The sequence below is a fragment of the Lucilia sericata genome, unplaced genomic scaffold, assembly GCF_015586225.1.
Source record: "Lucilia sericata isolate MDLA Ls3-8-SP2 unplaced genomic scaffold, ASM1558622v1 Contig000622F_arrow, whole genome shotgun sequence".
Classification (NCBI taxonomy): domain Eukaryota; kingdom Metazoa; phylum Arthropoda; class Insecta; order Diptera; family Calliphoridae; genus Lucilia; species Lucilia sericata.
Genome location: NW_023994628.1, coordinates 256,247 through 283,153, shown reverse-complemented (window position 1 = coordinate 283,153; position 26,907 = coordinate 256,247). Strand labels below are relative to the sequence as shown.

Sequence of the window (26,907 nt, the reverse complement as noted above, 5' to 3'; positions counted from 1 at the left end):
ATATATGTGTGTGTGTATTTTAAACTATAAATAGCAGCACAGTTCCATGAAAAAGGTTTCATATTTTTGTTATAAACTGTATTAACTACAAACAGCTGAAATAATTATGAAATGGTGTTAGGTTACGTTACAGTGGGAAAATTTCGAAAGAAAAATAAAAAAAAGGATTTTTTTATCAGAGTTCAGTGGTCCCCAAAGTTAGACACCTTGTGTGTGAGGAATCCAATTTTTGGTTTCCGACCCCTAAGTACAATTTCGACATAACTAATGACTGTAATAAACTAATAATCATTAATTAAGAAACTAAATTTAATTTTTATTAACACTTCTTTCTCTTTCAGGGTGAATGCTCAGCTGGTACACTGCCTGTTGCATGGGTCGATGAGGGCCCTGGTCCGCCAACGTGTCTCAAATCTTGTAAAGAAGAAACGCCATTTACAAATAAGTTAAATAAGGATAATATGAATAATAATTTAATTAATAATAACAATTCGAATAATAATAATAATAATAATATTAAAAATAACAATAATAATAGTAAACAAAATAAAAATAAAAACGATAATAAATTAAATAAATTAGTAGGTTATACAACAACAACAAACACCTTTAATATTAAGTTAAGAAATAGTCAGCCAACTATTAGTCATAGTATGAATACAAATAATAACAACAAGAACAACAACAACAACAAGAAAAATATGGATAATAACAAAAGCAACAGCAACAACATGAATAATATAAAACTTTTAAATCCTTTTAATTATTATCAAATAAACAACTATAACAGCAACAGTAACAACAACAACAATAACAATAATAATAAAATGGCTAAAATACGAAGAAATTCCAAAGAAACAACATCGTCGGATCACAGTGATGTTGCCACAAATCCATCAACAACTACAAATGTTACAACAACACAAAAAAGTGAACACAATATCGGCCAGTCTGAAGACAAGCTGTCAGTGTCACTGCATTCGAGTGAAGACTATGAATTGTTGCATGATATGTTAATGCAACAAGATGAAGCTGCCACAAAAACAAAACAAAATCAACAACAAGTTCAATACAATGATGACGATGTTGATGAAGATCAACGTCATCAGTTTAATGATGCTGCCATAGCAGCTGCTGCCGTTGTCATGCAATTAAATCAGCAGCAGCAACAACAACAGCAACAGAATCACAACAATAATAATATTGTTAAAATGAAGCTGACAACATCAACCACAACAAATTATAATGACAACAACAGCAACAACAACCATAACAACAACAACAACAATAATCAATTTGATTTGAAATATAATCATTTTAAACAGGATCATGTGAGCAATGGCAATGCCAACAACAAGAACAACCACAACATGAACAGAAGATATCAGAGCAATAGCAACAATATCAATAACTCACAACAACGTTCTGATATTTCTGCCGCCAATCCAACAACAACCACAACAACGACAAACCATGCAGTTGCTGCCAATAATGACAACAGTGATCAGTATTTAAATATACCACCACCGGAGAAACAACAACAACAGTGCCTTGAATATTTGGGCGACAGTGATACAACAATGCCCACGCACTTGTGCCATCTGCTGACGCCCAGCGATCGTTTGGCACAATTACGTCATCTGCGTTTGCGTAATTGTTGCGAACGTAACGTGTACAGTGCATTGCATACGATGGCATTGAATGCCACCCTCAGCGGCGGTGCTGGATGTTTGCGTGTCCTGCAGGATTTAATGGATTTAGATGCGCTGGCATCGAGAATCACATGTGGTCTAACGGAGATACTTTTTCGTTTCGATTGTCGTCAGGTGTATTCGATTATACATCAGTGTGATGACTGCAAGGTGAGTGAGAAATTTTTAATGTCATATGTATATTTGACACTAAGTAATTAATATTTGTAATAGTTATTGGGATTATCTGGAACTATTGTACTCAAAGCGAATCTTTGAGATATCTATCTTCTATATAGTTATATAAAAATTAATGTATATATTTGGATGGAACTATAGGGTACTTTTTATTTTGATATTTCAAGTAGGCAAAATGCCACGCCCACGTTCAAAGTATTAAAAGTTGTGGGAAACTGCAACAGCTAGAGTTCTCCAATTTTATATGGGCAACTTCGACATCCATATGAACATTTGACGGCAAAATGGTCAGACTAGGTATGGTGGGCACGGCACAGTGTTTTTGAGATAATATATAAGTTAGAGTCCTCAAATTTTGTTGGAGCCACTTAATATCAATATGAATATTTAAGACAAAAACTTGTGAACTAGCAACGAGGGCGTGGCGCTTTCCATATGAATTATTTTTGACGTATTAGCAATAGGAGACGTGTGCGCCTCCACTATATACTATATAATGCAGACTATGGACCAGTTGTTCTCAAAATAATAATCATGATCCATGTTTGTAATACAGAGGACTACACAACAGATCATTGTAGTACATGATGTGATAATGTTTATAGGGAAGTAGTTTTCGGATTACCAAAATTGATCATGTTTTCGAATAATTTTTGCAGCGGTACTATAATAACATTTACATGGGAGTAGTTTTGGGATTACCTAAATCGATCTTGCACTCCAATCATGTTTGCAGGGAAGTCTCAATTTGACCACCATCAAACCATTGCCATATAAATAAACTTTGATATTTATGAATATTTTATCATTTATCGATATTAATAAGAACATCTGGGTGTAGGGTTACATATGGACCAATTCTGATCAAAGAAGATTACGGTTCGTTATTTATATCAAATTTAATATATCTACTCGTATTTTTAAGACAGTAATGAGCGCTAAAGTAATTTTATGATGCGGACCTTATATGGAGGGTAGGGTCATTTATAGACCGATCCCCGCAACATTTGGTAGAGAGATGTTAGCTCAAAACTAGTTTATGTCGAATTTCATAGATCTACTAGTATTTTAAGACATTAATTTCTGAAGTCATTTTCTGGAGGGAACCTTATATGTGGGTAGAGTCAGTTATAGGCCGATCCTCATAAAATTTTGTAGAACGATATTGGTTCATACAAATCATTTTTATGTCGATGGGGATCTTCTATTATGGGTAGGTTCAATTATAGACCGATCCCCACAAAATTTAGTAGAGAGGTTTGGGGTTGTACAAAACTTTGTGTGGAATTTCTCCACCATACAGTTATTTTTAAGCCGGTAATGAGTGTTATAGTATTTGCTACAGCTGACCTTATATGGGGGGTAGGGTCAATTATGGACTGATTCTCTTTACGATTTTGGTACCTATAAAACCTGTTTATGTCGAATTATAATACTTTAGAGTTACAAATGATCATTATAATAATTTTTTGAAGAGATGCTTATATGGAGGGGGGGTTTTTGTTAGGGCCAATTATGGTCCCATGTCCACCATAATTCTGAATTTAATTTCAGGGGACAAAAAATTGTCTGAATCAACGAATTTGTGAATGTTGAATGAATGAAGATTTTTACACAATATTCCGGGGGTACATTTGTATGATATGTGCTATTGTTGACCGATTTTGCCCATTTTCTATACCAAACATTTCTGATCTATAAAGAATATTTTGGGAGAACTTCAAAAACAGACAGACAGACGGACATAACCAGATCGTCTTAGAATTTTACGAGGTCCCAGAATATATTACTTTATGGGGTCTATGATGGTGGGTATAAAAATGTGTTGGATCTTAAACTTGCACTTGTCGTGGCGTCATATATTTCGCTACATATAAACGATTATTAGTCTCCTCGTCTGAGGCTCCATATGCGTATACTAATCTTAAACCCCTCCGTACGCTATGTAGTTTCCTGGCAAGGTCTGAGAAGCTGTGAGCCCAGAGACAGATATCATACTTGTAATCAAGGTTAGAATATCAACCTAACTTCTATCCACTATCTGCTAAAAGGAAATCTCGCAATTCCCGAAAACTGAAACCAAAATTCCAAAAATGGTATTATTTTTACAATTTTTCCCATAGGGTCCACATTTCATTTAAGTCTGGGAAAATACTTTTGCAATAAGAAAGCATTAGATTAAGGTTTCCAAAACATATTCCCGTTTTGTGATTCCAGCTTTGGGATCTTAGAACATGTGGCCCAAAGTTTAAATTTAGTTAAAAACAAGTAAGAAAGTATAGTCGGGCGTGACCGACCATATGATACCCTAAACCAGTTATGAATATTAAATGTGAATTTATTTTTCATAATAAAGCATTTATCTTCAATATTACCTTGTTCCGATACATTTAAGCAATTTATGGATGAAAAACTAATTTTCTGAAAGAGGCTTAATATGGGGGCTAGGAGCAAATATGGACCAAGCCCGATTTTAACCATTTTTAATAGGCTTCATCCTTGGGCCAAAAAAAGCGTGTGTGCCAAATTTCATCCTATTATCTTGAAAATTGCGATCTGTACCTTGCGTACAAGGTTTACATGGACAACCAGCCAGACGGACGGACATAGCTTAATCGACTAAGAAAACGATTCTAAGCCGATTAGTTAACTTGGAGGTGGGTATAGGACGAATATTTTTGTATGTTACAAACATCAGCACAAATCCAATCCAACATATTCGAAAAGATACATACATATGTATATTTTAGAAAAATATAAAAAAGAGTTTTATTTTATTAAAACAGAGTTGAGGCTTTTGTCCAAAAGAAACTAAAAAAACGATTCTATTTTTTTATTTTCAAATAAGAAATCTATTATTTAATATCATGTTTTTTCATGATCTTGCTGAGCACTTCCAGAAAACATAGAAAGTTTTCAAATGGCATTTGTATACAAAATTCACATGTTGCATGTGCCCTGCTTTGAGCTCCCATTAAACCACATCTAGAGCAAGTGTGGGGTCTCGATCTGACCCGCCGTTTAGCAATGCAGGATTTATTTCCCGTAAATTTCGATTCTGCCCCATAGTGCCGTGGTAAGGCATGTATTAGCAATATATTCGTCGCTCTGAAATGTTTTACAGTAGGTAGGTCGATAGGAGGATGTATACTACATCAAATCCGAAGAAATACACCTAGGCCACTATCGGGCCTGTTGTGTGCTCCTTATCAAGAAAAAAAAAACTGAAAGAATTATTTTTCAGTGATCAGAAACTCATTTTCCTGAACGTAATTCCTAAGAATCTTCCAATCAGTGTTAGTCAGGAATGTTATTTCCGGAATAACATCACTTCCAAGATACTTGGATCTAACTTCGACGAATGCCTGGCAGTGGCAAAGAAAGTTTCACTGTCCTCTCCACATGCTCTACATTCGTCTGAATCCGCACATCCAATTTTGTATAGATGTCCTCGTAGTCCTGTGTGTCCACTCAGAATACGTACCATCATACTAATTTCAGACTTGCTCATTTTGAGGAGATTTTTCGTCTTGCTCTCATCAGGGTCACCCCATAGGATCTTCGTGGTTCTACCCACTGTTTCATTATTCCAAGAGGCCTTATGGGATTCTCTCACCCATATATTTAGTTCAGCTTTTGTTGCGTCGAATGGTTTTGCGTTTGTCAGGTTAACTGCCTCGAGCTCGCTTCCCTTTAAAGCAATTACATTCGCCCTTTCCTTACCGACTACTCCCGAGTGGTCTGGTACCCATATGATGTGAACCTTACCTCTGGGAGAGTATTCAGTTAAAGCTTTCTTACAATCCAATACGGTCTTAGATTTAGTTCTATAGCCTGATATCGCCCTCATTGCCTTCTGGCTGTCGGTAAATATATTAAGCGCTGTGGGCGCCATATTTATTCTAATCCAATTTACGCATTCCGTTATTGCTGGTACTTCTGCCTGGAAGCTTGTGTTATGATTTGGTAAACGGTGGTATATTTCTGTTTCTGGGTCTTCAATATAGAAACCCAGCCCCACTTTGTCCCCCAATTTAGAGCCATCCGTGTAACAATGGATTCCTAATGGTATTTGCTCTAATGTTCCGCTTGACCAAGACATTCTATCTGGGATCAGCGTTTCAAAGTTTCCGACATATTCTGTGTCTGGTATACGATCAGGCACGTCCGATGATTGTGTTTAACCTTCCAATGTGTCCGGTATACATTGATGACGTGTCCTATAACCGCTTTTGGCCAGTTCGCCTAAAGTAAAGAGCCGTTTGGCTGTAAGCGCCCCGCCGGTGGAATATCTAGCAACGTTTCCAGAGCCTTGGTTGAAGTAGTACACATGGCACCACTTATACCCAAGCAGCATGTACGCTGAACTCCCTGTAGTAGTTTGATATTGCACTTTTTGTCTAAAGCAGATTATTGAAGCATAAGCTAGAATTGGTCTAATTACACTTTTATAAAGCCAATTTGTCATAGTAGGACTAAGATGTTTTACAGTAACATTCCACATAAAATTTAGCAATTTTAACAAAAATATTTTTAAAAATTAGAAAAACATACATACATATGCACATTATTGTTGAACATTTTTGCTCATTAGTCTTTTAGGTATAGTACTATATAATACTTTTAACATGAAAATACTTCCGTTACGAACTTTTGGCAGCAACAGAATACGCAGCATATTCATTTCTTTTTTCACTTATGTACGTTTGTCTTCAAAGAAAACATTTCCTTAACGTGGTCTTGACACAATTTTCATTTTAATAATATTTTATTAAATTTAATATTAATTTTTCTTCTGCTACAATACAGTTTATTCCTTTCAAACTTTGTTTGCGCCGTTGATGCAACATTTTTTAGTTTTTTTATGTGATTTTCTCTTTTTTTACTTGCAACAAAAGCAGTTTAATTAGCACTTAAGACTGGGAGACAGTTAAAATAAAATTGTAGAAAAGTCTTTTAGATTATTTGGATTTAATTTCATTTGCTTTTTGGGGGCAAATTGAAAATGATTGTTTAAATTGTATTTATAAAAGAAATCAAATTGAAATTGAAAGAAAGTTATATGAAAAAGTTTAAGTTATGGCTTAAAAAGGGAAGGAAGGATGGAAGGGGGAGGGGCTGTGTTTATGTATTGCATTTGAGAACTTAAATTTATTATAATTATAATATTTATATTTCATTTAATATTGAGAAAATATATAACAAATTATAACAGGAATTGAACTGAAAACTGTCCTACCCACTAGAGAATCATTACTACAGCTCCATCTCTAAAGCAATGGATTCCCTTCCCTTTTCTTATGCAAATTTATTTACTTCTTTAAAAAAGAAAAACTCAACACATTTCATTAGCATACTTTCAGGCAGTTATTTTTGTAATAAAATGTTGCAGGATAAATGCATTAAATTTATCGTTTGCAGTCTTTCATTTTGATTCATATAAATCAAATCTTAAATATTTAAATTAAAGTTATATCACTTTTATGTTCATGTTCTCTTTGGCTTGTTTCCCAAAACTTTTTTGCGCTGCAATTAATATTTAAGTACACTTTTTTTCTTCTCGTTCAGTTGATCTCCTTTTTTCTTCAGTTTTATGACCCTGACATGTTGAAATAAAAACGTGAAGTTAAAAATTTGCTGCTGTGTTTCTTTTTTCATAAATTTTGAAGATTAAAACATTTTTAAATTCATGTTGCTTATGTTCTTGTTTCCTGTGTGTGTATATTTTATATTTTTGATGTTGTTTTTTCTATCAAATGACCGTAAATATGAAACGTTAGTAATTGACTTAAGCAACTTTCATCATATGACCAGTGGTGGTGGTGGTGGGGTAGGTACGTATAAAAATCAAAGCTAAATCCCTCCATCAACTATATACACCTACACATAACATGTTTTTGTCATCATTTTTTGGGTGGTTTAGTATTGATGTCGTTTAAAAAGGCAAAAACAAAATATTAAAACCCTCTAACGGGGGAAAACTTCATCCCTGTAGAACGGAGCAACTGTCCCAAACTTACGATTTTTAAATGCCATGAATATTTTTTGTTTATGGATGGAATTTTATGATTTTGAATAGCGTACTTCTCGGAAGCATGTCTATTGAAGATTTGATATCATTGGAAAATTGAATTCTGCAGACAGACAGATAGGCAGACAGACAGATAGGCAGGCAGACAGACAGACAGACAGACAGACAGACAGACAGACAGACAGACAGACAGATATACATAGATTAAACAACTCTGCTACTTATAACGATTCAGAACATATACATTTTATTGAATCGGAAATTTACATTGTTAAATCTTTCCACGATGATGAAGAATACAAAAAAACACTTAAAGAGACTTTTCTCCACATTACCTAAAGACACTAAAGTGACAATTGACTGTCGCACTACATTACAACGAATGCCTAAGTACCCTAGTAAAACTGTTGGGTTGTATGAGTTAATGTTTGAAGAATGTTTTGTGTAGTATTTTTTATATCCGGCCATAAAAGTGATGTTTATAATTTTTTTTTTTTTCGTTCTCTTTTATATTTTGCCATATTTTTTTCTATTGCCATTTACTCGTAAGCACTAAAATATCACTGATTTGATGTGTACAATTATGTTATGCCAAATATACGGTGAGAGTTATAATAAAGTAAATATTAAATGGGAAAAAACTCTTTGAAAGCATATAATTTAAATGAAATGTCGGAAGTCATTGACTCTCATTAACTTTAATTACAAAATTGATCCGTTCAAAAATAACTTTGTATTCGTCGTTAAAGTATTAGAGCAATTTTCCAGGATAAGTTTTTTTTTCAATTTATTTAGAAGAATTGGAATGAATCATATTCAATATCTAATTCAAAAAGTGTAGCCACAGCCTTTTCGTAGAATCCGCCGACCACAACACAGTTTTTAGTTTCTTCTTCTGATTTTACGGTCCTCCGTCTATTGGACATTACTTAAAAATAACACTGTAACTAAACTTTTGAAATGACTCAGAAAAACACTGAGACATGTTAACTTAAGTTTGGATCCCTGAATCTAGTGTCATATTCCGTTGTGAAACATCAGCTCACAGTAAGGAGATATTGCATTTTAAAGTTTTTTTTTTTGATAATATCCCTAAGTAAAGAAACCTTTTTTTCAATAATTGCTAAATTTAGTGATTTTCTGAAACAGGCTTTGTATGTGGGATAGGTTAAAATATGGAACGATCTTCATAAAGTGATTAAGGTTCATTGTGGGTTTAAGGCTAATATGTGATTTATTGAAGGAGATTGTACCTAAAGATACAAATTTCATCTTAAAAATGATAACAAAGTTTACAGATGGACGGACATAACCAAATCAATTTAGAAAAGGATTGTGAGAGTCTATTGGGAAAGTGGATTTAGAACCAATATTGCATATTGGTATAGGCTTTGTTACAAAAAGAAAGTTAAATAGAAACTCTATTTGCGTAGAAATATCATACATCAGACATAAGTTTCATTCTTCATAACTGAAATAAGAAATATATAAGTAATTATATAAGCACTGATCATCAACCTACAGTGTAAGCAAAGTATCAATAATTGCATCAGTGATATCACATCACAAATTTCTCCCCAGTATATTTCTATTGGATAAACTGAACTGCTGCTAAAGAAAGGAAACTTCTTTCGCAAAGGCTCGCAGAAATCGGTGCTAAATATTCAATCAAATACTAAGCACTTAAATATGTTATTATATATCGTCCCTATTTTGAATATAAACCAATTAGTATTTGCCTCTTTCGTAAAAACTATTTGGGAAAGCAGAAGGAAAAGCTATAAATTCAGTTTTCGTAAGCATCACGAAACAATTTAAAGGAGGATAATACATCAGATACGAAAAAATACACCGTGGTCGCTATCGGGCCTATTGTGCTCTCACTTTGATGGATAAAGTTGATGAAAAGAACTTATCTATTTAAAGTATTATTGTAGAGTTCTAAGTATTTCCTTAGATTTTTCAATCAGTATTCGTAAGGTATAATATCACTTCCAAGATATTTGGATTTAATTTCAATAAAAACCTGTCAATAACAGAGAATGTGTTCACACAGAAAAAAGAACGATAGGAAATCAGTTACCATTAAAAATATTTAGTTAAGTTAATAAAAATTCCATCGCTGATATTAAAAATCTATAAAATTAACTGATTTTCTATATTCAGAACCGAAAATCTATAATTGCAATCAAATTTATGTTTCAACAATATTCAAATTAGTCAATTTAAACGAATTGTTCTTTCATAAAACTTTTTCAAAAATTCAGTAAATACAGCCGAATTTAATTTAGCATTTAAACGAAGGAACTTCAAATATTAGTTGCTGTAACCAACAAACAGTACAAAGGAAAATATTTTGATAATTGCAATCAATTGTCAATTGGAAGCATACTTTTAAAATGAATTATTGTATAAGAAACCAAATTCGATGTTTACAACCGACAATTGGTGGTTAAAGGTGACGTCTAAAAAAAATTAAATAAAATAAACAAAACATATAAATTTAAAAGCTAGAAAAATGGAATTATATTTAAATACAAAAGGATAAGGAAGAATAGGAGGAAATAAGGTATTATTAATCTAAAATTAATTTTTGTGTTGTCCTTTTGTATTTTTGATATGTACATTTTTTACAGCAGCTGAAAAGAATGCGTGTGTGCAATTATAGTATCTATAAGGCAGAGAAAAGCAAATTTGTTAGTACACGGACGCTGTTATTCATATTTACGACCCCAATAGTAGATGATAGAAGTTATTTTTTATAGTTTGTAAGTTTATTTGGTATTTTAAATGAAATAACATAATTTTGTAAAAATTTATAATTTTCAAATACAATCCACAAAAAAGTTTATAATAAATAATATTTCAGTTGCCAATACGGATAGTTTTAATTCTGATAACTTAATTGTTATTTAAAAGAATTTTCAATACAATATATTCAGTAATGCCAACCGAATTTTACAGTCATCACAATAGTTTTTTGTGGTAGTCGTGAGAACCGACTGAATTCGATTGGCAACAAATTCGGTAAACACAACGAATCTGTTTTCTCTGTGTTCCTGTAGAAAAAATACACCTGGGCCATTCTCGGGCCTATATATGTTAAATACCATCGCTTTCAAAATATTTCGATCCAATTTTAAGCCCGGCAATAACGGAGGAAGTGTTCCAGCGTTTCACAGTCCCCTTCTTATGAACTACATAAGTACGTCTGAATCCATTCTTCCTACTTGTATAGTTGTGCCCGTAAACCTATATGTCAGCTAAGAGTACGCATTAGCATACTAACATCAGATTTATTCACATCATAAAGACCTTCTCGTGCAGTTCTTGCCCATGGTTTTAATTCGGCCCTCCTCCATTCTTAAGTTCCCTTTCCTTTACAACAAAATATTTGGATCCAATTTCAATGGAAGCCTGGCAATTACAGAGACAATGTTTCAGCGTTTCATAGTCTCCTTCTTATGAACTACATATGTACATCTGAATCCATTCTTCCAACTTGAATAGTTCTGACCGTAAGCCTATATGTCAGCTAAGAGTACGCATTAGCATACTAACATCATATTTATTCACATCATAAAGAGCTTCTCGTACTGTTCTCGTTTCATTTAAAACAAAATATTTGGATTCAATGGAAGCCTGGCAAGCCTTCTTACTAAATATGTATGTACATCTGAATGCATTCTTCCAACTTTGACAGATGTGATCGTAAGCCTATGTGTCCGCTAAAGTTACGCAATATCATACTAACATTGGATTTATTCATTCTTAAAAGGCTTCTTGTCCTGTCCTCGTTGGATTTATTGGTTCTGCTCACCGTCTAAGTAGCCATAAGGGATTCTCTCAACTATGGTTTTTATTCGGCACTCATTGCGTCGAACATCTTTACATTAACATCCTTACGTTTCCTTTACTTTGCCACACGTACATATATTTGATCTTACATTGTTCTAATACCCCTGAAGCAAAGTATTCGAATATAGATCCCTTACAGTCCAATATGGTCTTAGATTTAACTTAATGCGCTGATATCTCCCTAATTGCCTTCTGGATATAGAGAAATTGGTTAAACTTTTCAATCCAATCCATTTAACACATTCTGTAATAGCTCAAAATTCCGCATAGAATTTAGTGTTGTGATTACGGAATCGATAGAATATTTCGGTTTCTGGGTTTTCAATGTATATCCCCATACTTCTTTCGTCTCCTTGTTTTGAACTATCCCCTTAATAACAAGATTTACACAGTTGTTTGCCCTAATTTTCCCGTTGACCATGATCTCCTATCTGGGACTAATTTCTGACAGTAAATGTCAATATATGTTTCCTGTATGCGATCAGGCAAGACTGGTGTTTGTGTGTATATATATAATGGTGCAATTTATCTAGTATACGTCTTAATCCATTCACATAAAGATAAGAGCCGCTCAGCTGTGCGAAATGTCCAGCAATGTTTCTAAAGCTTAGATTGGCCTAGTGCTTATGGTCCCACTTACACCAAAGGCACCATTGTTCTCTGTAATGGTATTAACCCAGTAAAATATTTTAAAATTTTGGTAATGAGTTATTTCACACATTACTTGGTAATAATTAATTATTTCATTTTTTTTTGGATAGGATTTGTAGCCAGATGTATAGAGCGTATGTCTAATAAGGAATTAGTTAATGGTTTTAAACCTAGTCGATATTAGAAGATTTTTGAAGAAATATTGATTTGTACCTTTGTGTAAAAACTATTCCAAATAGCACGATAAAATAACTTGTTAATGGAGCATTTGGTAATAGAATATATTAATAAACACAGAAAATAACTGCAAAGTCGGTTTTAAATCCGGAAAAGTCGGGTAAGCACATTTGTAACCAGTTATTTTTTTGTCATCGTCAAACAAAAATAAGTAGTTATTCACCCAAAAGGAAAGTACTTACACATTGCTCCAATATTACTTGCCTACTTACCGGGTAAGTAAAGATTTTGCTGGGATGTTACACTTTTGTGGTCCAAAATTAGACCACCAGATTATAGAAGTTCTAGTTAGAATTGGTCTAATTATGCTTTTATAAAGCTATTATGTCATAATTGGACTGAGACCTCATTTCGAGCTTATGTTAGTTCTATGAAATCTATGTGATGTTTCCATTTAAGTTTCCGATCAAAGATTGCTCCTAGGTAGTTAACCATTGTCTTTCTAAAGTTCGTCTTTCTGGTAAAAAGATAGATTTCAGTTTTAGTTGGTTGGACATTTAGTCCTATTGGTTACACTCAGCTCTACAGCTGGCTCGAATGAGTAGCAGGCTTGGGGGGTAATCATTACATTTTACTAATTACAATTACTTTTAATTGTAATTGAAGTTTTGCCAATTACAATTATTTGTAATTGTAATTGAAGTTTTGACAATTACAATTACTTGTAATGGTAATTGAAGTTTTGCCAATTACAATTACTTGTAATTGTAATTGAAGTTTTGCCAATTACAATTACTTGTAATTGTGAATTTTGTTCCTTATAATTACATGTAATTTGTAATTAGTAATACCTTAATTACAATTAATTGGAAAATTTTAATTACAATTACAAGTAATTGTAATTGGCAAAACTTCAATTACAATTACAAGTAATTGTAATTGGTTATTGGTCAATTACACATTACAAGTAATTGTAATTGGAAAAATTTCCATTACAAGTAATTGTGATTGATTATTGCTCAATTACACATTACAAGTAATTGTAATTGACCATGTAATGAATTACTTTGTGTAATCATTACCCCCCATGCCTGATGAGTAGCCCGGACAAATTCTTTGCACCTCCGACTTATGTTGATGTATTAAGGATAAAACTCGCAAAGCAAAACATCTTGCAAGTTTGCATACAGAAATTACAAATCGATCAAGTGCAGCTTTAGCATTCAATTGATTTCAGTTTAATAAATATATCAAATATGATTTTCCACTGAGAGGAAATACAAATTTTTTTGTTACTCTTTGATATTCCTGTACTTGAAATAATGTTATAGAACAATGACTTATTTGCTATAATAAAGTGAAAATTACAACAAAAAAAAAATTATATTAATTTTGTCCCATTTCTTCTTGTTCACTTTTATTGTTGCTAAACAAAAAGAAAGGATGCTTTGTTTAAGTATTGAAATATTCTGTAAATCCTTGCAAATGACTTTGACAGAACCTTTTACTTGTTAAATCACCCTTCGTTGCTCAAAGAAAAACAAGAAAAAAATGTTTTACAACAGGAAACTTTAATACCGCTACTTTGTTTGATTTATTTATTTTAATTTTTTTTTTTTTTTTGATGTTTTTTTTTCAACTTTAGAACTAAAAAAAGAAAAGTTTTTTTTTTCAGATCTTTTCACAAAAACAACAACAACAAAATATGACAAATACCTCTTTTGTTGTTGTAGTGGTATTGTTTTGTTAATGGGAAATAGTAGTATACTTAAAAAAACCTCACACAAATACACACTCAAGCATACTTTAACACATACACACAAATGAAATGAAATCCTATACATACAACATTAACCTAGTGTTTCATCCTTACACATGAAAATCCTTCCTCGTGTTCTCTTAACACATATTTCTCTGCTCCTTTTTGGTTTTTTTCGTTCTTGGTAAGATACTTTTTTCTGTTTTTTCTTGCTTGTTTTATTGTTTTCCAACCAGCAGCCAAAACCAGCTGTGTGTTACTCAAATTTTTCAACTAAGTTTGAACAAAAAAAAAATAAGAAATATTTATCAGCCTGTATGTGTAAATGATTGTGTCCTATTTATTACTCCCACATATTTGGTCCATGCCATAGAATACCGAAAAAAAAAAACTACAAATTAAAAAAAAAAACACACACACAGACTTTCTTCTTCTAAACATCTGAAATATAGCAAATCAGGTGATAGAGAGTGCAAAAGAGAGCAGACAAACACTCTCACTTTCACTTACAGGAGCAGGCGCTTTAAAACAAAGAGTTCACTTTGCCAAAGAAAAGAGCATACTACCTTAGAGAGAGATATTACCTTAGGACATTAAAAAGCTTTTTCTTTCTTACTTGACAATCAATCTCATAGAATTCAAATTTAAATACTGGAATTGCGAAAAATATTAATTTCGAAATTTAAAATCACAAAAATATATAATGAAAAGAAGAACACAAGACATACAAAGTTTTATTGAATAAAGCTGGAAGAAAAACGAAAAGAAATAGACTTGAAAATTAAAATTAGTTATAGGGTTTACATAAGGGCGGAACTTAAACTGAGAAAATTGAACTAATAAATACTTAAGAATTGTTTTAAACATAAAATTAAAGCAAATACTACATGTAAACTAAAAGCTTTAAAATATTTTAAATATTTCTTGTTTACCAAAGGAAAAATGTTGAAAACTGCAACACACAAATATCCCAGCAAAAACAGGGTAATGACTTATACTTACTCAACAACTTACTTTTCAATGACTACTACATACGGTCTGCATTACTTAGATGTAGCTGTAAGTCTAATAATATATTATGTATGTACTTACTTCTTATGCTGGACATGTTGTTACCCACTTACCTAACTCTTTATTTGTAAGAGTTTTTGCTGAAATATTATAAGGAAACATTTTATTAGAAATTAACTTCATTCATAACTACTAGCCAGCGTATATCCCAGTTTTAATAAAGAATTTTTATACCCTACACCACTTAAGTGGGGAGGGTATATTGGGTTTGTGCTGATGTTTGTAACGCACAATAATATTGGACCTTAAATTATACCAATCAGCTTAGAATCATTTTCTGAGTCGATTCCATTATTTCACCTAGCCCCCATACAACTGAACCCCTGAATAGGGCTTGTAAACCTTGTAATCAAACTACAGGTCACAATTTGGATGATAATTCAATGAAATTTGGCACATAATCTTCTATGGTACCGGAGACGAAGCCTATTGAAAATGGTTAATATCGGTCCATGATTTCCCCTAGCCCCCATACAACTGAACCCGACGAATAGGGCTTTCAAGTTCATAATTATGTTTAATATAATCGTATCTCAACAAAAAGCTGCAAAACCAAGTTCTATACTAGCCTTGATGACTCTTATGAAAAGCCTCGTTCAAAATTTGACTTAGATGTCCACAATTTTATTCAACAATAAATGGCTAAAGTTTTTTTTTTTGTTACAGTTGTAGGGTATTATATGGCGGCCTCGCACGACTATAATTTCTTAGTTGTTTTTTTTTTAATTTTTCGGCGAAAACTGTAGTTAAGCTCTCCACATAAAGATCATGTGTTTTGATTTGAAATCCTGAAGTTTAGACGAGAGTTTAGAGTTAGTTTTTTGATATATAAAGTCAGCTGGTTAGAGTTTCATAGATCAGTTTGAATCCAAAACCTATTTCTTTTTTGATATCTGAAAATAATCTTCATCTATGTATCGGGGCTATTATATACCCATAAAAGATTTATTATAAAACCAAACATGTTAGAGAGTAGCTGCATTCTAAAATTTGGTTTATAAGGAGGCCTTACTCGTTATTTATGCTTAATACATCTTCGAACAATTTTGACGATTTGGACCCTTGGAATCCAAATTTTATTATAACACCTTCAATGCAACTTATATTCTATATAGAAGGTATACATTTTCACATATGTGCCAAATCATAGAAAACTCAAAAAAAAAAAAGTATTTTTAAATGTTATATGTCGCTATATATAAGTTTTTCATTAAATCACAAAAGGCGGAACTGATTTAATATATAACCTCTTTTAAACATAACTTAAATTGAGAACACTGATTAGATAAGATTGAAGGGTCACAAATCACTCTGTGAACTTTTGTGCACGTTGGTTCGACATAATAGTTTCAGTTCATACATTAAGGAAACTGGTTTAGAGATTGAAGATGTCTTTTGGGGTTATTAAGGCAGCACCCAAGATCTTAGCTCTGCGGGACCACAATAATTGGCAGTTACATAGAATATGTTCGGAGGTTTAGTCTTGTAGCCCACATAATCAGCATAGATTCGTTATAGAGTTGCCTAGAGTGAATTGATGGTATCGAAGACCACAATGTCCAGTAAGTTATTACTTAGCACTCTGAGATCGCCTTTATTGAGCGCTAGTACCTTTTTATCGGTCCATATTCCCCTGTTCGTGAGAACACTGATAGATCAAAGAATTATTCAATGACTAAATTTTTAGTTCTCGGATACTTTCCTTAGAAATATCAATTTTGTAAGTTTGTAATTCCCTGATGTACATATGCATATTGATGCACGTATTGGAAAATATGATTAAGACAAATATGCCATGTTAATCAAAGAAAAAAGTCATATTAAATACCATTTGATCTGAAATTTAATTATCGGATTCTTTTGAAGTTCTTTCGACTTTACTAATGGATAATGGTAAACTCATTGAATCTAATTGAGTATAAATAGCCGAGAAAGTATGCTTTTCTTTTAAAAGTCAAAGTACTTAACCAATCGATTGTCTTTTTCAACAACTGGGTGGAATTATACGTCTAAAACCCCTGAATGACTTGTAAGAAACATTCTGTAGATGTACAAGAAATTCGCTTAAATTTCGATCAATTTTATCTCGTGCTAAAGTATGCCGAAGTATTACACTATGTAATATATATGTACAACAGTATTTTAATCAGCATTCATGTTCGGCACATAAATCAGTACAAGACAAGACCGACAGGCCGCAGCACCCATTGGCCATAAATGCTATAGTCTCCTCATGACTCCAACTGTTGTGGGTATTCTGATCATGAAATCATACCAAAGGAAGCTACCCCTGTGAGTCACCAAAAAATTATTTTAATTGCATACTTTAAAGGTTTCATATTAAACTCATTCTCTTATAATCAGGTTAAACTCTAAAATTTTATTTTAAATACATATGTATGTATCTATGTACGTGGAAACGGCATCCTGCAACACTCAAAGGTATATAAGATTTTCTTAGGTAAATAATATTTTACCTCAGCAAAAAACCAACGACACCTTTTAACCTCAAACCAACGCTAAATCTGATAATTACATCTTTTGTTTGCGGACAAATAAAAAAAATATATATATCAAATAATTGATCATTGTAATTGTTATCCCTTTTTATTTATCCTTCAACTTTTTCTTCGTGATTTTTCTTCTTTCTTTATCTACCATTACCTCAATATGTAGTATTAAATGGAAAGAGGAAACAAATAAGTTTTGTATTTAAGTATTTTCTTTATCGTTCGCATTGTATTAAAATGTGACAAAATTTGACACGTGATTCATTAATAAGTGGTTGAGAGAATAAGAGAGGTACTTACTTTTGAAAATGAAACCAAACCAGCCAACCTAGACAAGGGAAAAACCGAAACCTAGCATCCAAACGTCCATCCATTCCAACATTTATTTAATATGGAGTTAAAAGACAACTGCGGTTTATTTTGTTCATTTTTTATTATTTTCAATTGCTCTTGCAACATTCTGTTTACTGTTTGCTACAGCGAAAATGTCACAAGTTTTACAACACGGTAGTAATAGTGAGAAAAACAACAACAACAACAACAAAATAAAGTAAATTTAACAAATCGTAACAAAAATACGACAACAACTACTACCATTATTATACAGTAGGAGCTGAATATGTAGCAACAAAAAGTGGAGAATGAAACAAACCGAAACAACAAAATAGCCACGCTCTGGTTGTCGGTATTTAAATGTTAGAGTTGTTGTATGTGTAACTGAACAGGATGAATAACCGTGCAGTTCGGTATAAGTATTCTTAGCGAATAATAAGTGTGATGCTAACTAACTAGACGAACTAGCTAACTAACTAACTACACTACTAAACTAACTAACTACTAACTAACTAACTAACTAACTACTACTAACTAACTAACTAACTAACTAACTAACTACTAACTACTAACTAACTAACTACTAACTAACTAATAACTAACTAACTAACTAACTAACGACTAACTACTAACTAACTAACACAACTAACTACCTACTACTAACTAACTACTAACTAACTACTAACTAACTAACTAACTAACTAACGAACTAACTAACTAACTAACTAACTAACTAAACTAACTAACTAACATAACTAACTAACTAACTAACTAACGAACTAACTACTAAACTAACTAACTAACTACTAACTAACTAACTAACTAACTACTATACTAACTAACTAACTAACTAACCTAACTACTAACTAACTAAACTAACTACTAACTAACTAACTAACTAACTAACTAACTAACTAACTAACTAACTAACTAACTAACTCACTAACTAACTAACTAACTAACTACTAACTAACTTAACTAACTAATACTACTAACTAACGAACTAACTAATACTAACTAACTAACTAACCTCTAACTAACTAACTAACTAACTAACTAACTAACTCAACTAGACTAACTAACTTAACTAACTAACTAACTAACTAACTAACTAACTAACTACTAACTAACTAACTAACTAACTAACTAACTAACTAATAACTAACTAACTAACTAACTAACTAACTAACTAACTAACTAACTAACTAACTAACTAACTAACTAACTACTAACTAACTAACTAACTAACTAACTAACTAACTAACTAACTAACTAACTAACTAACTAACTAACTAACTAACTAACTAACTAACTAACAACTAACTAACTAACTAACTAACTAACTAACTAACTAACTAACTAACTAACTAACTACTACTAACTAACTAACTAACTAACTAACTAACTAACTAACTAACTAACTAACTAACTACACTAACTAACTAACTAACTAACTAACTAACTAAAGTCATATTACTTGGGGACATTAAGATAAAGTTGGATCCACCAATAAAATTAATGTTATCCAATTTTTTTGGAAAAACAATTCCATATTTTAGTATTGGCTCCTTGTAAAACTGTTGGGCAGTGTGAAGCGTGAAAATAATTCTATAAGTATGTTCGAGGGTATTTCTAATATCAAGAACTTTAGTCATACAGCTGACACATGTGTAATGCCATGCAGAGGAGATTTTGCTGACTTTTTTCATTTTTTTTTTTGCAGTCTAGTTATTCGTATATAGAATGAAGAAAAAAAACACTGAAATGTTTATAAGACCATCATAACAACAAGATGGAAGTGAAAACAACACAACCAGTACTACCACAAATCTTTTAAAAATATTATGTGAATACATGAACTAGAAGTACACTTAAAAAATATTCACTAATTTCATTAAATTGCAAGGACTATTCAGATACTAGTGTAGTAGTGTAAAACAATGTGTACTATGCACTATCTGCACTGTAAAGTTTATTTAGTTAATTTTGATGTTACACTTGGTCAGCAACTAATTATCTTTAAATTTGGTTGAAATCGGACAATGAAATATGATCTAATTTTATATATTTTGGGGACCTTTGGACACGCCTGCGATGGACCTACAAGGTCCAAATTCTATGCCTGAACACGACAACACTTTTACACTCTTTACACATGTGAAATTTCATTAAAACTGAACTAATCATTTAGAATAACCGGTTTTATATCCCTCTTTTTATATTTTTTAAACCACTGTGCAGCTTCATATGGCTTCAGTGTCGGATCCCTGCGAATATCGTAAACATTCTCTTAGATGAATTTTAGTTAATAGCAATGAAATTTGTTCAAATCTTTAATCTCTAAGCTAAATTTTTCTAAGTGTAGTAATATGTAATACACACGCATATCTATGTAAGCATGTGTATATAGATGTATGTATATTGAATACATTTAGTACCACTATGTAAACACTTGACTGTTACAAAATGCTCCACGTTTTCATTTTTATTTCTTACAGTTTTTGTTTAGTTGTTTTCTATATGTTTTTCTTTTTTCCATTTCTAGTATTTGGTTGGATAATGATACTGGGACACTACCGACACTATTACTAGTACTGTCACCAGTACTTTGTATATATTACAACTATTGCTTACAACTGCTAGCACTACATCCATTGCCACTACAGTTTAAGTAGACAATTTTCATGAGTTACAGTGGGTTTTTGGTTTCGAATTTTCGATTTAAAGGATTCTGTGGAATTTTAATAAAAATTAAATTTTGAAATTTTGCAAAAAATCTCATATTTTATGTGATAAAATACTTATATAACTTCATCTATTGAAATTTTTATTTACGACATAAAATACCAGACTGACTTCGCTATTCTAATCAAAGTAAAACCTAATTCTAGTGAATAATTTGTTTCTTTTTTAAGAAATAACTTTTTGAGCAACTCAAAGTCTATTTGCATTACTTGAGCTTTTCTGTTATATATAACATGAGCAGTAAGTATTTGGAAAATCTGAATATAGCGAAATGTGTTCCAATCGGCTTAGAATCACTTTCTGAGTTAATTAAGCAATGTCCGTCTGTCTGTCTGTCTGTCTGTCTGTCTGTCTGTCTATCTATCTGTCTGTCTGTCTGTCTGTCTGTCTGTCTGTCTGCCCGTCTGTGTGTCCATGTAAACCTTGTGCGTACAAAAAAGGTCGGAATTCTTCTTTTGAAACAAGGACGCAGTCTATTAAAAATAGTCAAAATCGGTACATTATTTCGTTTAGTCCCCATACAACCGCACTTCTTGAATAAGGGGTTTGAGCTCATAAGACAAGCATTAGTTTTATATATGTATAAATTATACTGTTGATTTTGGTATTGATCGGACCTCATTTGACCCTAGACCCCATACAAAGTTAACTTCAGAAAATGACTTGATGTAGGATATCATATGGTCGTACATGACCGACTATTCATTCTTACTTGTTTCTAAATGTATTTCTTTTCAATGTAGTTGAACATAATATTAAACACGCTGGATCCGGAATGAAGGATAATCCGTAGAAGTTTACTTTTTGGTACTATTTTTCCTCTCAACTGGTACTTTTTTAATTTCCAATGATATTGAAACTAGAAATATAAAATTAAATACAAAGTATATTAAGTGAATGAGAATTTAATAAGAGGGAACTTTTTGGTACTTTATCGTTGTTTAGCTGGTACTTTTTGAATATTGCAATTTTGAGTCTGATCGGAAACAATTTTTATGTCTTCATTTTGGTAGTTTTTCGCTGCACAATTAGTACTTTTTAGAATTATTTACAATATTGAACCAAGAAACATAAAATTATATATACATCGTTCTGATTGATCAAGTGGTACCTTTTTGAAGTTTTATTTAAAGTACTTTTCTTCAAATGGAACTTTTAAAATTTTCTATAATAAGAAACCAAAACACAAGAAAAGAAAACAACAAAGTCTGGCAATTTACTATATATAAGTCAACTTTTCGGTACTTTTTCTTTAAAAAATAATACTTTTGGTTTTTGTTTCAATGTTGGACTTCAATCAAAATCTAAAAGAAGGAACCTTTTTGTTCTTCAATAAAACCCTGCATTTTCTGTTAATTATTCTAAGCACGATTATCAACTGGATAATGTTAAGACGGTAGTTTTGTTTGACCCTTAAAAATCTATATATTAAACGTTAAATCAAAACCACTGTGCCGTGTCACCGCCAAGATGATGGGTGGTTTTAAACAGGATACACACGCACGTAATACTAGACAAACACACGCACAGACACACATTAACATACATACATATATATTTCTTCTCTTAAAAGACACTTAAACATGTTGTTGTTTTTCTTGTTGTTGTTGTTCTTGGCAACTACATCTTTTATTATAGCTTTTTGTATACATATTTTTTTTCTTGCTATTCTGATATTTTTTTATAGCCTTTTGATAATGTTTTTCATATCCACTTCCAACATTAATTCCATTCATGCAGCATCCAACAACAAGCAACTACTTACAGTTATTTAAAACATAAACACACAAACTCTTATACTGGATACTTAAACATACAAACAGACATACATACATACAAACAGACATTCATATGTATACACTCATCATATAAATAATACGCTACGGTGACCTGTGTACATTGTATTTGTTTTTGGCTTATTTGTTCGTTAAATAGTCTCGGTTAAATTTCTCATTTTCTCAAGAACACACGAATAATAATAAACAAAAAAAAAAAACAACAACAATAACAAAAAAACGAATAAACCAGTAAAAACAACAACACACAATAATAACACCCACTCTAGACCTCACACTTATATACATTTATTGATATACATATATGTATGTATGTATGTATGTAGAACATACTCTCACAAACTTTATTTATTTTAACGGATAAGTAATAATATTTGGTTGTATTTAGTGTTGTTGCTTTTATTTGCTGGACAACAGTAAGTATGAGAAACAAATTAATTGCATATAAATATTTAAACAAAGATATTAAAAGAAATAAACTTTAATGCCCTTTTTAATCGGTCTATAACATTAAAACCAGCCCCCCCCCTTCATCACCAAAGAAAAGTCAATAAAACGTTTGTTAATTGTACTGTTTCGACATGCACAAAACCACTGCAAATAAATTAAACTTAAGTTGAGACTCATACATACTTAACTCAAATAGTTGACAGATATTGAAATGTAAATAAATTTTGTTCTTATTTAAATGAAATAAGAATGAAAGTATATTAGGATAAGTTCGATTATAAAGTTAGTTAATAAGATAGATGTACATATGTATATATGAGAACATGTTTCTTCCATTTCAACGATATTCGCACAGATTACCTAATATGTATGAATTCTAAGGCCAAAGTTTAGAAAGCGATGATAAACAAGTTTTAACGAATCTCTATATAAATAAGTTTCCTGAACCTGATGGCATACCGGCAGTGGTCTTGAGGCAGTGCTCTTCGATGCTAGGTCGTCCGTTAGCTAACCTTTTCACCATTCTACGTCAGCAGATTTCCTAAATGTTGGAAGATTACTAATGTAATACCGATACCTTAAATGGAGAGGCTAACAACCCTGAAAATTACCGCCAAATTGCATTGCACTTTCTAAAGTTATAGAAAGTAAGGTTAGCAACCATTCATACAAATAGAATCCAACGATTTACTTAGCAATCAGTAGTATAGCCTTCATAGTGAACATTCTGGAGTTGGAAAGATGATGCCGTTCATTCACCATTTTGGTGTCTTTTAATATTTCTCTTGATTTATTTTGTGCTATTTAAGAAATTGCACTATATAAGTTGTTTTAGATGTGATCTTATCAAACGCCTTCAAGTCTAATAATTTACCGTAATGAGAAGATTTTTCTCCTATTTTATTTCTTATTTTCATAAATTTTAAACCTACCGACTCTCTTGATGATGACAGCAGCATCTGCTATTCTTATTTATTAAACGACAAGGCCCAACCCTTTGGGAATTGAACATGAATGAATCGTTTAACCATGCTTGCTAACAATCTCTGAATGGGGTCGTGCTAATAATGTCGATTTTAAAGACTCAACGTTGCAGAAATTCTTGATGTTTTGGATATGAAAATAAACTGCGATTTCTGCTGGTCTGAATACATTTTTCAAGAAGTGTCTCGTTTTTATACCCTACACCACTTTAGTGGGGAGGGTATATTGGGTTTGTGCTGATGTTTGTAACATACAAACATAGACCCACCTTAAAGTATACCAATCGGCTTAGAATCGTTTTCTGAGTCGATTAAGCTATGTCCGTCCGTCTGGCTGGCTGTCCATGTAAACCTTGTGCGCAAGGTACAGGTCGCAATTTTCAAGATAATTGGATGAAATTTGACCCAAGGACGAAGCCTATTGAAAATGGTTAAAATCGGCACAACTAAGTTCTATACAAGCCTTGATGACCTTGAAATGTGTTCTTTTGAAATTTGGAATGTTGTTTTCAATAATAGTACATTTTTAAGCAAAATATAGTTCTTATCAAGAACACATCCATTTGGAATGGATTAGCCAGAAGACTGCCAATTTCGAAGTTAAAAGATTTAAATAAAATGTTCACAAAAACACAGTTCCAACGCAATACACTGTATGAGTAGGGGTCATCTTCAAAGAGCTGATTCTCATTTATATTTGTCATGTTTAGTATATTTCCGGAGTTTCGAAGTCTACTTTATATCTACTCGTCATGAGAGGGGTAGTAGGGTATCCAGGTCTATTGATTCATTCCGTCATCGTTGATATAACAATGGAATATGTTCTTCTAAAATTTGGGCAGTTGTTCCCAATAAACGTATATTTTTATGCCACATTCATCTTATATCAAGAATAAATCCATTACAGCAAAAATTCATTATTTAGTCGTACCATCTGTATGTGGAACAGACTTTCTCAGAATAGACGAGTATGTGTCAAATTTCTTCAAATAATCTTGAAAATTGCGACCTGTAGATTGCGCTAAGAAAGTGCTTCTGAGCCGATTGGTATACTTTAAGTGGTGAAGGGTATTAAAACGAGATTTTCTAGAAATGGGGTTATATTAATATTGACCTATACTTATAAATTTTGGTAAAGGTATTTACGTCTTCATTAAAGTTATTTATGCAGAATTTCATCATGATATTACCGTTTATAAATGAATTTTGACCAAGTCATATTATGAAGGCTTTTTGTATGGGGGCTAGGGTCAAATGAATCCCGATCATTACGAAAATTGACAGTATTATATAAACTTATATAAAACTAAGTTTTGAAGATTTTTGGAGAGATACAAAAACATTTAACACATTTATGAGCTCAAAACCCCTATTAGGGGGGTACGATTGTATTGGTGCTAGGGGAAATAATGGACCGATTTCAATAAATTTCGATAGGATTCGTCGATCAAAAGAAGATTATATGAGAAGTTTCCCGAAAATTGCGAACTTAGCGTGCGCACAAGTTTTACATGGACACAAAGACGGATGGACGGACATAGATAAATCGACTCAGAAAGTGACTCTGAGCAGATTGGTATACTTTAAGTTGGTTGTGTTACGAACATCAGTACAAACGGATAATATTCTCTCTACTTCGTCCTTGGGTCCAAAAGAAGAGCATGTGCCAAATGTCATCTAATTATCTTAGAAATTGCGACCTTTAGCGTGAGCATAAGGTTTATATGGACACACGGAAGGACGGACATATCTAAATTGACTCAGAAAGTGCTTTTGAGCGAATTGGAATACTTGGCGTGTTACAAATATCAGCACAAACGCATATTATCTTCTCCACTATAAAAGTATAATAACGCTTTTACAATGAAAAAATCTTTTATTACATTCTATCGGAAAGAATGTAAAAGAATCACAAAAAATAAAAAAAAATCGTTTCATTGGAAACATAATTTCATAGCAAAAATTCAAAAAAATATTGCAAAATTATTTAGAACATAGTGCTATTGCGGTTGTTCTCAATGGAGCAAATTCTAAAAGTCCAATTCCAATGTTGGCCGCCAAGACGTCAATTGTTGTTGGTTTATAAGCATAAACTAGTGACTTCACATAGCCCTATAGGAAATAATAGAGAAGTGTCAAATCATACGATCTTGTAGGACAATTGCTAGATCCATTTCTCGAAATCAAGTGAGTGTGAAATGTGTATTTCAATTCATCAATAGCTAAGATCAAAATGGTTGAGGAACCAATCTTCTCGTTCTTTACAAACATCAGTACCAACTCATCAAAGAAGTGTAAAATAATGCTAATTATGAGATATCATCATAAAAATTGAATTTGAAAGAATAAATGAACTAATTTAGATATTTTATGCAACTACAAAAAAAAAAAATCATATAATTAAATATTTTCTTTCCTTTATACACCACAAAAATTTATCTGGAAATAAACAAATAAATATATAAAAAAAAACAAATTCCACAATCTATTATCGCTTATGAAAACAAAACGTTAAAACAAATTATTTATTGTCATTAAAACATCCTGGACTTTTATTAAATTATTATGATTTTATTTTTATTATATACACACTCTGTGTTTTTTTTTCTTTTGCTATTACTTGTACCCCCCACATCATAATAAACATAAATTAA

General features: G+C 32.0%; 1 protein-coding gene across 1 annotated transcript in view; it reads left to right on the top strand.

The window, feature by feature from the left end:
• Positions 1-341: 341 nt before the first annotated feature.
• The window catches only part of LOC119606781 (putative uncharacterized protein DDB_G0282133), a gene marked incomplete at its 5' end in the record, with an annotated part of 63,232 nt that continues 36,666 nt past the window's right edge, over positions 342-26,907 (top strand). Inside the window, one exon of the mRNA XM_037960371.1 lies at positions 342-1,862. Coding sequence (XP_037816299.1) covers positions 342-1,862 — 1,521 coding nt within the window. The remainder of the gene's footprint in view (positions 1,863-26,907) is intronic.